Source organism: Castor canadensis, chromosome X (genome assembly GCF_047511655.1).
Source record: "Castor canadensis chromosome X, mCasCan1.hap1v2, whole genome shotgun sequence".
Taxonomy (NCBI): Eukaryota; Metazoa; Chordata; class Mammalia; order Rodentia; family Castoridae; genus Castor; species Castor canadensis.
In genome coordinates, this window is record NC_133405.1 from 23,705,319 (window position 1) to 23,721,982 (window position 16,664).

General features: G+C 36.3%; 1 protein-coding gene and 1 non-coding gene across 2 annotated transcripts; both read left to right on the top strand.

Annotated features, from left to right (window-relative positions):
• The first annotated feature begins 386 nt into the window (after window positions 1-386).
• LOC141420037 (U6 spliceosomal RNA) lies at window positions 387-490 on the top strand. The gene has a single exon (XR_012444745.1). It is a non-coding gene; the product is annotated as a U6 spliceosomal RNA (small nuclear RNA).
• An 846-nt stretch (window positions 491-1,336) lies between these two features.
• On the top strand, window positions 1,337-2,251 carry LOC109675439 (olfactory receptor 10A7-like). The gene has a single exon (XM_020152142.1). It carries the CDS (start codon window positions 1,337-1,339, stop codon window positions 2,249-2,251), a length of 915 nt encoding a protein of 304 aa, XP_020007731.1.
• The last annotated feature ends 14,413 nt before the right edge of the window (window positions 2,252-16,664 follow it).

The window sequence follows — 16,664 nt, forward strand, 5'->3', positions numbered from 1 at the left end:
GAACAACTAAAAATTCTATTGGATTCTTGTTTTTGGTCTTTCTATCCCACTAGAATGTGAACTCCATGAAACATAGAAAGTATTCCTGACTTGTCTTTAAAATTATTAAATTTTTCACTATTTTATTCTAAGCATCTGTCAAAAAGTTTGGTAAGTAGCAGACATGCAATACATATTTGTTGAATGAAGTAATGAACGTATCAAGTGCAAAATGTGGGCCAATTGTTGTGCAAAACATGTTACTCAGAATTAATATTCTATTCCATAGATGAGGAAACTGACTATCAGGGAAGTGGTGTGACTTGTTCGAGGGCACACTGCCAGTAAGTGGCAGACTTTGAATTTGTTTTTTTTTTTTTTTTTAAAAGGAAAAGAAAGAAAACGAAGTGCTTGATTCGGTAGCGCATGTACTAAAATTGGAACGATACAGAGATTAGCATGGCCCCTGCAGAAGGACGACACACAAATTCGTGAAGTGTTCCATATTTAAAAAAAAAAAAAGACAGGAAAAGAAAGGAATCTATCTAACAGTCCTAGGATGGCATTCAAGACTGAGGATCCACTTTATAGCCTCAAAACACTGTTAGGAAACTATCTTAGAAGCATGAGGACCACCCTGTTATTATTTTAAATAAACTACAGAATCGTTATCATGTTCATTGATCACTTCGCTTCTCTGAATTTGAATTCAAGTATTGTGTCTTTCCATTATTCCATACCATCTCTCCCCCTTCACTACTTCACTCTTGCTCCATCATGCCTCCTCTATTAATGTTTAGAGAACTTTCTATCAAATAAGTCTTAAGGTCTAGACATCCTTTGTCATGATTAAATATAATACACAGAATTTAAGTGGCATGAAATTTATGGAACAGGTAACAGACTTTATTATAGATCTTATTCAATGTACACATGACTTACTAGTAGTATTTATTGTTGATAATAACACCAATAGCAGCAGTAGAAAAAGACAGAGTAATAGCTCCAAAGACTGAGCATTTCCTCCTACTTTTTGAAATAAATATTGGGAAAAATGTGTAAATTTATGTGTCATAGTCACAATTTCATGAACCTATGCATTCTAAATATGATGAAATAATTGAAGTCATGGATTAACCTTTAAAATAGCTCTTCAGAGCCTGTGGTCAAATATATTATTTAAGTTATAAGTTAAATATGTTATTTAAGTAAGAATGTTGAACTTCTAGAAGGAAGCCACTTATGCTTCTAAAAAGTTTGATTTTTTCTAAAAATAGTATTCTGTCAATGATGATTTTTCAACTATTTATTTATTTATTTTTAGATCCAAACCATGACTAACAGTGAAGAAGAAAATATGACTCAAATTTCAGAAATCATCCTTTTGGGTTTTGGGAATCTTCATGGCCTTCAGTTTCTTCTTTTTGGGGTATTTCTGGCCATTTATGTGATGACTCTCATGGGCAACATTGTAATCCTAATTGTGGTGTCAGCTGATGACTCTCTTCACACACCCATGTATTTCTTTCTTGGCCACTTCTCCTGCTTAGAGATTGGCTACACCACTACCATTGAGCCCATAATGCTGAAAACACTGCTATCGGCTCATGTGCCTATTTCCTTCCCAGCCTGTGCTTGTCAGTTTTATTTTTTTGCTTCCCTGGTGGCTACAGAATGCTTCCTCCTGGCTGTAATGTCTTATGATCGCTACATAGCCATCTGTAAACCACTGTACTACTTCAGTGTCATGGACTTCTGGGGTTGCTTCCAGCTAGCTGTTGCCTCTTGGATGGCTGGATTTCTGGCACCCATCCTTCTCATGGCTCTCATTTTTCATTTAACGTTCTGTTCTGCCAACAAGATTGACCACTTCTTCTGTGATTTAAAGCCCATCATAAAACTGGCGTGCACGGATACTCAATTAGCTGAGATGACCTCTTTTATATGTACTTCTTTATTTGCCCTTGGCCCCTTTCTGCTGACCCTGGCTTCCTATACTTACATCATTTCCACCATTTGGGGGATTCATTCTGCCACAGGGAAGCAGCGGGCTTTCTCTACTTGCTCCTCCCACCTGACAGTGGTCAGTCTCTATTATGGAACACTAGGTATTGTTTATGGCTTCCCATCAGGCCCTCAGTATGAAGGTGTATTAAAGTTGCTCTCTCTTCTGTACACAGTGGTTACCCCTGCCCTCAATCCTATCATTTATACACTGAGGAACAATGATGTGAACATAGCCCTGAGAAAATTGGTACAACAAGGGACATAGACCTGGTCAAAAGAAACTGAAATTTTTAGTGGCTCTTGGCACATATTGAAATCCCCAACAAAGTGGAAATATTTCTTTGGTGTCAGGATGAGTTTTCCTTTTTTCTGTCAACTTTCTCCCCATAAATGAACTCGAAGTGTGTTAAGTTTCATTTGTTGAGCATTTTGCAGGTGCCAGGCACTCTGCCAAGTCCTTTGCATGGATTGTTGTGTTAAATTCTCATAGCAACAATATGACATAGCTACTGTTATTATCTTTGTTCTAAAGATATCACAACTGAAACTAAAGAATTAATTCACTTGCTTAAGACCATTCAACTAGAGAGTCATGAAACCAGAATTTGAATTGGAGTCTAAGACTTCCCTAACACCAAGATCACAATCATTCCTCTAATTGAGGGACACTCAGAACCTTGAAGTGTCCAAAAAAGTTTTAATGAGGCATCGAAGACATTTATTGGGATGACTTTCCTTAGGAGAACATGGGTTTGACGTGAGATGAGAAGAAGCGAAAAAGTAATATAATTTAAATCTCAGTGTCTTCCCTTCCACCCCCACAAAGTTTTGATAAAATTAAATGACATAAAAATGTCCTGCGATTAACATTGTTTTTTTTTTAATTTTAGTATTATTTGTAAGAACAAAAGAGTAAAAGAGGGCCAGAGGCTTGGCTCAAGCGGTTGAGTCCCTGCCTAGCAAGTATGATGCCCTGAGTTCAAATCTCAGCACCACCAAAAAAAGAAGAAAAAAAGCAACCTAACTTGTTCAATAAAGTGCACCTACACAATGGAATTTAATATATTCAGAAACAAAAATAAACAACAGAAAAAACAAGTCAGCTCTGCAGATGCTGCTATGGAGAGGTCTCCACAATATATTATAAGTGTAAAACATAAGGTATATCTTAGTGTTTATAGTGTAGCACCCTTTGTGCAAAAACAGTAAAAGAAAAGGTACACTGAATTGCAGATGCACAGACAGTTCTCGAAAGTTACATATGAATTTGGTGATATTTGTTGTCTCTTAGTGAAGGAATTAAACTGAAGAGAGTGTACCCTTCAGGTAGGAATCATGTAAATAAACTACCAATTAAAATCCATCAAAGTTTAATAAATTGTCAGAAATGCTAAACAGTCCACTTTTATATCATCATAGAAAACCTTTTAGACACTTGGATGGCTTCTTTTCTTTCACAGACCAGTTATAAGCTCTATAAGTGACAGGGACCTTGTCACTCACTACTTCTGGATTTCCCTTACAGTGTCCAAAATGCCAAAGATTGTATAGCATAGATAATTGACTTAACACTTGTTACAATCATCCAAGATAAGGCAACTCAACATCCACTGGCCATAACAATTCCCAACAATTTGATGTGTTCCCATTTCTAGACTGGAAACCCAAGGTGGGAAAGTACAAGCTATACATCTAGTATTGTCGGTCCCTTACAGCAGTAAGATCACAAAGCCTTGCAAGGGTATGCATTAAGGATAGTTTCCTTGCTTTCCATTACACTATCACCAGGGTGGGCTTCCTGTAAGGAAAGTGTGTCCACGTCCCTCCAGTGCTTCAATGTCTGCCACAAGGACCTCCCCACACACCAGTTAGAAATAGGTCTCATACTCTGTGAACCCTTGATTTTGCACATACTGTTTCCACTTTTTACTTCTGCTTTGCTTCTCCTAGATTAACACCTTTTCATCATTCACTGATGAAATGGTAAGTGTCCCAAACATTTTGAAGCATTTCAATCCTTCACGACCCCTCTTAATTGAGGCCCTTTTCCATGTGCCACTGTGGCACTTTTGCAGCTATTTCTATTTTAGCATTGATTACCTTCAATAGTGATTATTTACATATGTATCTGTCAACCTAATTAATGCAGCTATTTATCCTACAGGGTAATTTTTTTACCTGCCCAGTGTAAAGACTAAAAAACATGTCATAAGAATGTCAGAAATTTGTCTTGGGGCAAATTCGACAGTAGAACTTGCTATTCGTGGTAGAAAATCTTGACCATTTCTTCTTACAATCAGGGAGAGACCAGCATTTCTTTGAGTCCTTGTAAAGGGAGCCTAAATCATTCATGCATTCATATCGTTGATATATTTGTTAAATATAAGTTTAATATATAAATATGTTATATATAAAGTTAAGCATAAAAACCTACTCTGTACATAGCACATGTCTGGCCCCAAAAGAATAAGGTTCATTTAAATTTACCTTGTAAAGTCTTCAGTCTAACCAATGAATTACCTACATGGTATCAGACACAGAGTCCAAACCCAGTGAACATTTGTTCAACTAAATCAAGTGAAGGAAAAATCAAGTGGCCTGACATTTTGGGAATAAGACTGTCCTCTCTTGAGGATATCACCAAATTCTAATACTCCTACTCCCAACTCTGAAGTTGTAGGTTTTAGAGATTTGTGGGTTGTATGATACACTGGAAGGGAGAGAGAAGTGTGGTGGGGGAGTGGGGGATGAATATCTCCACCTGGAAAATTTAAGAGTCGCCACTTCCTCCACGAAGCAGCTCCCATCTGCCATTGAGAAGGCAACACATCCATGGAGAGCAGCAATTAGAGCTAATTGAGTTTCTTCTTTTTAATACTGAGACAGGTCCTTATTGAGATCAGGTAAGGAGATCCATTAAAGGCAAGCTGTTCTCTGCATATCACCTAATTCAAAGTGCTTAAGGAGACTGATTACATGCCATGCTCTCCAAGGACAACTAAAGCTCAAAATGCTGGTTTGTATAAGTTTAGGGACTTAATGCTTAAACCACACTGCAAATAAGAAGTTATCCGAGAAAAAGCTTAGTTATGCCATGAGAAAAGGGTAGGCTTTTTGCACAGGCTACAACTTAATTTGGACTTTATGTTTTTATCAGACATATGGATAAAAATGAGAAATGGGGTAAATATTCACCTTTAAGGAGCACTACATATGCAATGTTAATTAGGTGCCTAATTGTATTTTTTTTGGTATTTGGAAGAATTACAGTATGCAATAGTATTTCAAAGAGTGGGCTCACCAGTGAGACTAGTTTGTGTCTGTACTTGCTTTGTGACCTTAGGCAAAGGAACATCACATTCCATCCTGTACTACCTTACCTTCCAAGGTTGCTAATTAAGTTCAGAGGATGCATGTAAAACTCTTGGAACATGAGAGGTATTCAATACTTGTTAGTTACTATTTTACTATTTGTCACCATCATCATCGGTGGATGTCATTGGGCCCCTCCCTGCTTTGATAGAGTAAAGAAATATGGACCAGGAAGATAGCTGAATAACTGTGAAGTGACCTGACAGCTGAAAGCAGATGCTAGAAAAGTGGGGGCCAAGTTTCTGAGGGAGACCCAGTTTTGTCAGGGTCTCAGTTTACTGTTGTTGGCAAACGATTAAACCACCAAGAGTTTGGCTCCTATCTACCTGTCCAATTTTATCACATACCATTATTCTATCTACATGCTTTGTCCTCATTGGGATCCTATTTCAATTTCTTGAATCTTTAACCTCTTTTATGCTTTATACCATGTGCGCATACTACTCTCTGCTTAGAATATTCTTCCACAGAACTTGATATAGTTGGTCCTTCTTCTGCTCTCTCCTTAAATTTGGCCTCAAAGGGACATTTGCTGGCTGCTTCATCTAAGTTAGCTCCCCTGTCTACACCATAATCTACTCCACATAACTAGACTCTATTTCAATATCTCATTATTCTTCTTATTACCTAGCACTGGTTAGTCAATGGGTGGATGCTCAGTGGTTGTGGTTTCATAGATGGGTGTCTAAAGAGAGTTTAAAACATATCCACAAATTCATTAATATTCTTCCCATCAACAGTTGGGCTCAATGTCCTTCCCTTTGAATTTCAAAGTGTTAAATAACTACATGGACCAATGGAGCATGTCAAAGGTACCCACAGGGGCTATCCTGGACACAATAGCAGCATTCAGAATGGCAGGAGTGACTTCCAAGACTGAGTATAGAAAGTGATGCAGCTTTTGCCTTGTTTGGTATAAACTTGCTTTTGTAGCATTGAAATACCATACAAGATTTCTGATTACCCTGAAGTCACCATACTGTGTGAGAAAGTCTTGTAGAAAAGCCATGTGGAGGTTTTCCAATTAATAGTTTCTGGGGAGCCAAATACAATATCTATAGACCTATGTTGTATCTGAAAGTTCTTTGATATTCTTCCTATTGAGAAGTGGGATCTTTGTCTCCTCCTTTTGAATATGGAAAAATTGGAACGGCTTTGATTAATTGAGTATGACCAGGGCACTAACAGGTAGACACCAACCACCAGCATAAACTGTCAAATATGTGAGTGTAGATGTATCTATATGATCCCACTTCCTTGCTGTTAATTCAATACCCAATCATAAGCCTTTCCAAACTGAGGTCCCAGATATTGTGGGATAGATAATAATCCCTTTCCACTATGACCTGCCCAGACTCCTGACCCCACAGAATCAATGAGCATAACTAAGTTTTGGGTTAGTCCAACAACTTAATTTGAGGGGTGATTTCTATGGATTTTTATGGAGGGATGATAATCAGAATAGTGGCCATGACATCCATGTCATTTTAGGGGGCAAAAAGTAAGTTCCAAAATTTCAGTTGCATGGGGAAAATGCCTCTTGCTTGGCACTAGATTTTTTAAAATATATTATATTATTTAGTATATTGATGCACTCACTTCAAAATGTACTTCTCTGAAGTGAAACTTCCTTAACCTGTCAAGCAGAAGGGAGTACTTCCTTCATCCTGGTTGCTACCACTGTATGGGGAATACCCTCCATTTGTACCGTGTTTGTTGCACACCTATACTCACCTGTTCTTGTCTCCCTTCTAAAATATCTTGCCTATATCACTTGTCCCCATGGGGCCTTGCACTGAGGGCTCAGTGAATATATTTTTGGTGATTAAATGAATAACTCCCCCATCCAAGTACTAAGTGCTAACCAGACTCACCCCTGTTTAGTTTCTGAAATCAGATGAGATTGGGCACATTCAGGGTGGTATGGCCATAGACAGAAAGGAGTGTTTCTAATGATCATTTTCATCTGGTCTGGTTTAGTCTCCTCTAAATGCCAGGTTTTGCCATGTACCAGGTCGGCATCAACCTCCCTGTAACAAATATGGAATATAGATGAGGGTTTGAGCCATCTGTGCTGTGCTGTTTGATTTAAGGTCATCTGTGGCTTCACCATCCAGATTTCACCACTAGCATTTCATACATTCATTTCCTGCAGTTCTGTTTCCTACAAAAGCAAACACATGGAGGGACGGGCACAGTAATGAGGAAGCCAAGAGTTCAGTTAAAAGCAACAGTAGCCACAATAACAACAAATGTATCTAACAGTGAATGAAAATTTACTATGATCCAGACAGTGTGCTTATGTTTTATATACATGATCCCATGAAATCTTCTCAACAGACCTATGAGGTATATACTATAATTATCACCATTTTTCAGGTGAGGAAATGGAGGTTCAGAAAGGGTAAATACCAAAATTTACCCTTTTGAGATCCTGTTCCATGTATCTGACGCCACAGCCTTGTCTATTGCTATGCACTCCTCTGGGTATTCTGGCTTCCTCAGAATCTTTAAAACCATTTTTTTTTTGTGGCAAAATAAAAGCAATACCTGTCTGGAATTTAAAGGCTTTTCAGACAATAGTTGCATTGAATGGAGGGAGGGATATTTTCAGGGTTAGGCTGGAGCAGGATGTTTTTTTTAGTGGGACTCTATCCCCTTAGGGACTTCTGTGCATATAACCATATCAGTGATTTCATGGGATCAGGGGCAAGGGGAAGGAGTGGCATAGGGAATTCAGTTATATTCCTTTACCCTGTGATCCACCTGCCCACGGAGCTCCAGATTTTAAAATTCAGAGCTCATTTCTTATCCTATGTCATCAGCATTATCCAGGAGCCTATCCTCTGACCCCACGTGAAATCCTTCTGGAGGGGCAGTGAGCACTCTCTGAGGTGCCTGAAAGAGCTGGCTCTTGGCAGGCACTTCAGATGAAGGGACCTTTTGAGTGGCAGCCAGAGGTAGCTGTTGGACAAAAAGACCCTCAGATTTTGTCATTTAACAAGAACAAGTGCTCAATGAAGGTGATGATTAATATCAACTCAAACTGCACAGCTGACGTGGATGCAGATGAAATACACAGGGGCTGACAAACTCAGGAAAAAAACAAAGAATTTGGTTTAACTGTTTGGAAGTAATTCTAATTACAGGCATTTATGTGAACTGTTTACAATTTATGCTTAATTGCCACCCAGCACAATAACAATTATGCATATCATTAAATATATGTCAGATTAATTTTGTTGTAAATTTTGATTATAACAGCAACCCCTATGTGCGTATGCTCTATTTTTATTATTTGTTGCTCAGATTGCTCACAACTTAGGAATAAATGAGACAGAACATTGGCTGGGGGGCTGAGAGTGGAGAAAGTGCAGAGGCGGCTGCCTGGGGTTGAATATTTACTATGGGTAGTGCACAAAGTGGATAATCAAAAATTGCATAAATCTCAGAAGCTTAACTCCACCAGAGCCCTGCAGGGAGCTCCACAATCTATTACGCATTTATTGTTGATTCTTTGGCTGTATTCATGCCCACAGCATGTCCCAAACCTTTTCTGCTCTCCTTGGGCTCTCAACTTACTCCCTGCTCTCTTGACTCTTGCTCAGTGGCTAAGGATGACCTCATCCTGGCCTTTGCACAGTCCATCTGGCTGTACCTCTCTAGCCTGGCTCCCACTTTTCTTTCATGTTGCAGGACCCCCTTCCTGTAGGGCTCTGGCTTCTAATGAGTACGGGTGCCCTTTCATTCGTGTTTTCACCCCTTCCCCTCCCACCTCTCCAAAGGCTAGTTCCCTATGCCAGTAATTCACTATGTTTTCAATTGCTTTCTGGGATTTTTGCCATTCACATAGTAGGCATTCTATAAATCTTTGTTGAGGGTTTTTTCATACATACTTTTGATACAATGGGGCACACACACGCTTCTTGTTTTTAAATATTTTCCATTAGCATACATTCATAGTCAAGGAGTCTAGCTGTGATAATTCCATAGAAGCATACAGTATACCTTGAACAAGTTCACGTTTGTATGCTCTATTATATTCCCTTAAGCCCCTCTTTTTCCAAACGGTGTTTGGCGAGTTTCATTATTCTGCCTATCTATCTATTTATCTATCTATGTATCTATCTATCTGTCTATCAGGTACTTTAATCCTCTTCACCCCTCAGAACCCTGTCCTTTTCCCTCCCATTGATCTACCCCCACGTAACAGTCCCCTTGCTACACTGATATTATTATTTTCAGGTATAGATTCTACATTTGAGGGAAAACATGTAATATTTATTTGGCTTTTTGAGCTTGGCTTATCTTGCTCTACAATGATGGCTTCCAGTTCCATCCATTTTCTTGCAAATGACATAATTTCATTATTCTTTAAGGCTGAATAATACCAAACTTCTTGCTACTCTTTTAGCTAACACCATTTATTTTCTTCCACTAAGTTAGCCTTGTATTTATTGTCCATCTTTTATATCTGATTATATTAGAAATTAATTGGGGGCAAGGGGCTCATATGTTAATTGTTTTTCTGATTTCTTAGCCTGGCTTCAAGTTCTCCATACTTGGTGAAAGAGCCTCACTCACAGATCCTCACAAGCTGATTCCCTTATAGAGGAATGGGAATGTCTGGCATTTTGTTCACCTTTCTCTTGGAGAGGCTGAAGCAGAATAACAGGAAGAATCTGACATTGGCTTTACAGAGGCTTAAGTTCCATTCTAGGCTCTCCTAGTAACCAAGACAACTTGGATAACTAGTACTTCATCTTTTTGAGGTCTAATCATCTCACCTGAAAAATGAGTATAATGGTAAAACCTACCTATAGCATCATGAAGATAAATTGACATGTTGATGAAAAAGACCTGGCACATATTGGGATGATTCTCCTTAAGCAGAAACTTTCTGCTTTTGTGGTTCATTCACACTGAAGATTTGTTCCTGCTCCCATGATAATAATAAGCCATGATTTCAACCATCTCAAGCCTTACTTATTATCTATACTCATCTTTCATTCTTAGCTCTCAATCAGTAGCTCTCATTCCTATGAGACCCAATACTCCCTCTTAATAAATATTTTGTGACTCCCTCTTCACTATCCTGAAATGAGGTTTGTAGATAATATAACCTACCTATGTACATAATTTAAGCAAAGTCAATATAGTGACCTAACAGAAATATAAATGAGGAATGAAAAGAAACCAATTTACAATAAAATGATACATATTTCAATATATAAATGCAAGGACCTGACTACATCAGACAACATAATGAAATACATGATTGTGCCTATGTATAATAAATAAGTTTATATTTAAAAGGATTGAAAGTCATTACATATAAGAAAGGAAACCATAAAAGGCAAAATACAGGAAAACAGTAGGATAAAAGCTACTTTTAAGATGAGAAAAGATTCCAATAAATATAGATAGGTTTTCTCATCTTTATTATTAAAGTTCACTGGAATATTTTAAAGCTGTATGGGATACAGGATAGTTTTTCATTGTATGGTATTGTTCTACACATTTTAAGGCAACTAGCATCCCTAGTCCTTATCCTCTAAATGTCAATAGTACGTCCCACATTTTAATGACTAAAATATGTCCACAACTTTCCAAACACCTCCTAAAGAATAGAACTCCCCTTTTTGAGAATTAGTACTCTAAAGCTCACTGAGGAAAGTCATAACTGACCAGTGTCATGAACTTGCTTGTCCAAGATGTGGAAATATCCATTAGTTGGGGTTTCCTGTCTTTACAATGTTTCTGGTGATCTTTTTGGGACTCTGAGATACAATATTGAGATCCTGATAGTGATAGCTATCAACTACAACCTTTGCTTCCTGTGTGCCACTGTGATTCTATTCCACCTACTAAAAAACTGTGCCAGTTCAGCACTGTCACATTGATTCTGCCCATTTAATTTTTGGGTCTTGAGTTTATCTCTTTCTCAAGATAGATCAACTGGCCTACACATAGCAGTATCTTGGTAACAACAGAGTTTTGCCTAATGACCATATGTCTTTGGCTAACATTTAAGTTTCTGCCACCTTCAAATCCCTTCCATTCCAATCATTGAGCACTAAGCCTTTGACATCCAGATAATAAAGATTTCATGCCTTATGTGTTTGCTTGATTCTATCTTAATTCATTTTTAAGTGCCAAATTTTAATTTTCATCTATTTTATGTTAGTCTGCCCAAAGTATACTTTTAAAACATGATGATGCTGAGTATTAATTCTTTGATGCTCCATGGACAGTATCCAATTTAAATTCATGATTTAGTAAGTATGTTGTTTCCAATTTTTTATACAGATCTTCATAATTTTCAGGGAAAAGTTGTATTTTAAATGAACGTTTTTAAATACAGAACCTAAACTATGCCATTAATGTTTTACTTTACTTATATTATCAAATATACATCAGTCCAACCATCCCTCTCTCCATCTACCAATCCATCGTATTTGCTGATGCATTTCATAGGGAATTGCAAACATTAAGTAACCTCTTCCTAAAATCCTTCAGGATTTTTGTCATTAACTAGATTTGAGTAGTTGCTTATAGATTTTCTTTTGATATAAGATTTATATACAATGGAGTAAAAAAGCCTTAAATCCATGTTTGTTGAGTTTTAACAGATGTATACATGTGTATCTTAAATACTTTTCAAAATATAGATCATTACTTTCAACCCTGAGTACTCTCATTCCCTATCCCAATCCATCCTTGCCCAGTCTCCCAGGGACAAGTAGTGTTTTGATTTTTTTTACTACAGCAGTTCACTATCAACCACCCTGGAACTTCATATGAATTTACTAAGGCAGTGTAGTTTCTTTCAGATAAAATAATGTTTTTTGATTCATCCATATTGTTTCATATTCCAGAGTAGTTTGTTCCATGTTATTGTGAGTAGCATTCAATTTTATGAACACACCAAAGATTCTCCATTCCCATACTGATAGACCTCTGTACTGTTTCCAGTTTTGCTACCATAACTAAATCATCTATAAATGTTCCTGTATAAATTTTTATGTGGATATTTTTATTTATATTGACTAAATATGTAGGAGTGCAATTGCATACTGAGGCTTAGAAGAAATTGCTGGGATATTTTCCAAATTTGTACCATTTAGTATTCTTACTCAAATGTAAGAAAAATTTTGAATATTCCACTCCTTTGCCCACATTTGACGGTGACAATTATTTTAATTTTAGCTGTTTGGGTTGGTATGTATTGATATCTTTTTGTGGTTTTAACTTGCTTTACATAATGATTAACAATACTGAATAGTTTTTCATGTATATTGCCCATTCATAGATTCGCCTTTGTGAACTGAAGGTTCAGGTCTTTTATCAACTTAAAATATTTTGAAGGAATTTTAGATTTATGGAAGAGTTGCAAGAATACAGAAGCCAGATAAGGTTTTCATATTTGGGTAATACTGGCTTCACAGAATGCGTTTGGTAGCATTATTTGCCTTTCTATTTTATGGAATAGTTTGAGGAACACTGGTGTTAATTCTTTAAAAGTGTGGTAGAATTCAGCAATGTATCCATTGGGTCCCAGACTTTTCTTTCTTGGGAAACTCTTCATTACTGCTTCAATTTCACTGCTCACCATGCATCTGTTTACGTTCTCTTGGTTCAATTTTGGAAGGTCATGTGTCTAAAAATATCCATTTCTTCTAGATTTTCCTGTTTATTAGAACATAAATTTCCAAAGTGTTCCCTAATTATGCTCTGAATTTCATTGATATTTGTTGTGATATCTTTTTTTTCATCTTTTATTTTATTAATTTGGTTCTTCTTCATCCTTCTTTTGGTTAGTTTGGCTAAGGTTTTGTCAATCTTATCTTTTCAGAGAACCAACTCTTTGTCTAATTGATTGATTATATTGTTCTTTTAGTCTTCATTTCATTAATTTCTGCCCTGATCTTCTTTTCACCTAATTCATTTGGGTTAGCTTGATCTTGTTTTTATAAGAGCATGAGATGCATCATTAGGTTATTTGAGAGAACTCTGATTTTTTAAAGTAGGCAGTCATAGCTGTAAACCTAGTTAAAGACCTCAATAATGAAAACTATGAAGCATTGAAGAAGTCACCAGAAGACAGAAAGACCTCCCATGTTATGCATCAAGAGAATGACAGAAAATCTTCATCAATTATTCACCAAATAATTAATAGCAGAATATATGATTTCAAAAAATCAAACATCAAAGGAACAAATAATCTAATTAATAAATGAGCAAAGAGTTGATAAGACAGTTCTCAAGAGAAGAATTACAAATGGCCAATAAATACATGAAGAAATGTTTGACATTCTTCGCCATAAAGAAATGCAAATTTAAACAATATTGGAATATCCCCTCACTCTAGTCAGAATGGCTATCACCAAGAGCACAAACCCAGAAAATGTTGACAAAGATGTGGGCAGGGAAGAGGAACCCTTATACACTGTTGGTGGTGATGTAAATTATTACAGCCACTATGGAAGTCAGTGCAGAGGTTCCCCAAAAAACAAACAATAGAACTGTCATATGATCCTGCTAGACCACTCCTAGGCATACACCCAAAAGGAATATAAGTACACAATAAAGATATCTGCTCTCCCATGTTTATAACAGCACGATTTACAATAGCCAAGCTATGAAATCATCATAGTTGTCCATCAACTGATGAATGGATGAAGAAAATGTAGTATATATGCACACAAGAGTATTATTCAGCCATAAAGAAGAATGAAATTATGTCGTTTATAGCAAAGTGGATGCAAATGGAAAGCATCATGTTAAATAAAACAAGCTTTACTCAGAGAGATAAATATCACATATTTTGTCACATATGTAGAAACTAGATCTAAATAATAACATCAATGTAAAAGGGAGTCTGTTTAAGAGGGGGACTCAGAAGGAATGCAAAAGGAGAGGGTGAATGTGGGGAGTGGTGAATATGATCAAAGTACTGCATATATTTGTGTGAAAATAGAATGGTACTATAAAAGTGTAAAAAGAGGGGAGGGAGGATAAGAAAGAGTAAGAGAGAGGGTGAATTTGATCAAAGCATATTGTGTTCACGTATGGACATATCATGATGATATTTGTAAAAATAATATATGCTAATAAAAACTAAAAATGTAAAACTTGCTTCGTTACAAGCCTCAAAAAAAGAATACTACAGAGTTACTGTATAATTTCACCCAGTGTTTCATAATGTCAGCATGTTACATAGCCATAATACAGGCACCTGTTGAAAAGTAACATTGACACATTACTATTGACTATAGACTCTCAGGACTCCATCATTTTTCCCACTGATGTCCTTTTTCTGTACAAATATCAAAGCCAGTATGCCACATCGCATTTTCTTGTCATTATGCCACAGTGACCTCCAATCTCTGACAGTTCCTCAGTTTTTTATCACCTTAGATACTTTTGAGGCTATTATAGAATGTTCCTCAGTTTTGCTTTGTATGATGATTTCTCATGATTAGGCTAGGGTCATGTGTTAAAGAGAAGAATACCACAGAGGCAAAATGCCTTTCTTAACATATTGTATCAGAGGGTACATGACACACAATTTATGAGTGGTGATGTTAACCTTGGTCACTTCGTCAAGGTGATATCTTTTAGGTATTTTTTTACAGTAAAGTTAAAGAATGTACATAATACATTCTTGGTAACAATTCATACCCTTTCCATTGGAAGGAAATCACTAAGTCAAAATCATTTAAGCCAAAGAGAATTAAACTCCATGTACTAAAGAGAGGAGTAACAAAAACATTTCTGAACATATCTTAAAATTACCTCAATAACTCATAATATTTGTTCCTCAACATATCAGGCTTGTTTCCTTAATCTGAAATTATTCATCCAAATGTATTAATTCTTTAATTAAACACACCTCAATGAAACATACACTAAGCATCTAATTTAACATTGTAAGCCACTGCAGCACACGTAAGTCTCTTGTACATTTTTCCAGACAAAATTTTAAATTTTTTTATATCATATGGTATTTTTGCATCACACAAAAGTAAGATTCAATAAGAATGAATCTTTGAGATTTTTGCTTAATGAATACCCTACATGAGTTCTTGGCACATGATACATTCTTAGTTAATTGTTACAGAAAGTTTAATGAACAAAGAACATTTTCTTTGTATAATTGGAAAATGAAAGATATGAGTTCAAATTGTGGTGGACTACAGTGGGTTGAAGAAGACAAATGCTCCAGGGGAACAGAAGTCTGGAAGAAGTCCCAAAGAATAGGGAATTAGAATGAGAGATGACTCCCAGATATTATAGGGTTTTGCTCACTTTAAGAATATGAAAAATGGAATGAAATATATATATTAAGCATTCTCTAAATATCGTATAATGTGGAAAGGTCATTTATAAAGGATTTAAAATAAATTTAATCCAATGGGGAAAAAGAAATCATAATATTTGAGGGTAATGGAAACATCTCATTTGTCCTTAAAGTTTCATACACTGATTTTAGCATTCCTCAGTGGATCTTGCTTGCAGAAATCATTGATTTGATTTTCAAGGGTGATTTTGTATTTTCCTCATTTCTTCTACTTTTATTAATTAGAATTCTTCTCTGAAGAGTTATTCTCTATTTTCTGTTCTATTAAATTATTTATTTCTGTCACTATGGACTCAATTTTTCTTTGGCTAAATATAAAATACTATTGCTATGTAGTTTGTTGCTCTACCTTGTCCAGCCATTAGGGACACTTTCAGGTTGGGCTCCATATCATGTTGACATGAGCCTATTGCTTTTTTTAATTAATTAATTTATTTTTCCCTTTATCGTTTTGCTGGCCAGGGGTACATTGTGGCATTTACACAGTTCTTACAATGTAAAATATGTATCATACTTAAATTCACCCCCTCTACTGCTCTGTTTCATCCCTCCTCCCCTGATTCCTGAACAGTTCCAACAGGTATCATTTTTGCATTTACATACATGCGTATGTGTAGACATTATTTGCACAGTATCCATCCTCCTCCTGTTCCCCAATTTTGTAGAAGAAAAAACATAAAAGAGAAAAAAGAGAAACATCCTCCTAGTTTTTTGAAATTGAAGAATAGTATTTAGAAACCAAGGCCTGAACATAGGTGTGCTCATTTTTACTGAGGAATTACTGCTTCTAGGTCCTCTTGGACAAAACCAGGAAATCTATTCAAAACCGGACATATCTAAATTTTATTTTGTGTGATCTGTGTATATATTAAAGCAAACATGAGTTCATATTGATGCCTCTGATTCCAATCCAGCACTACAGGGTTTATTTTATTATTCCTAG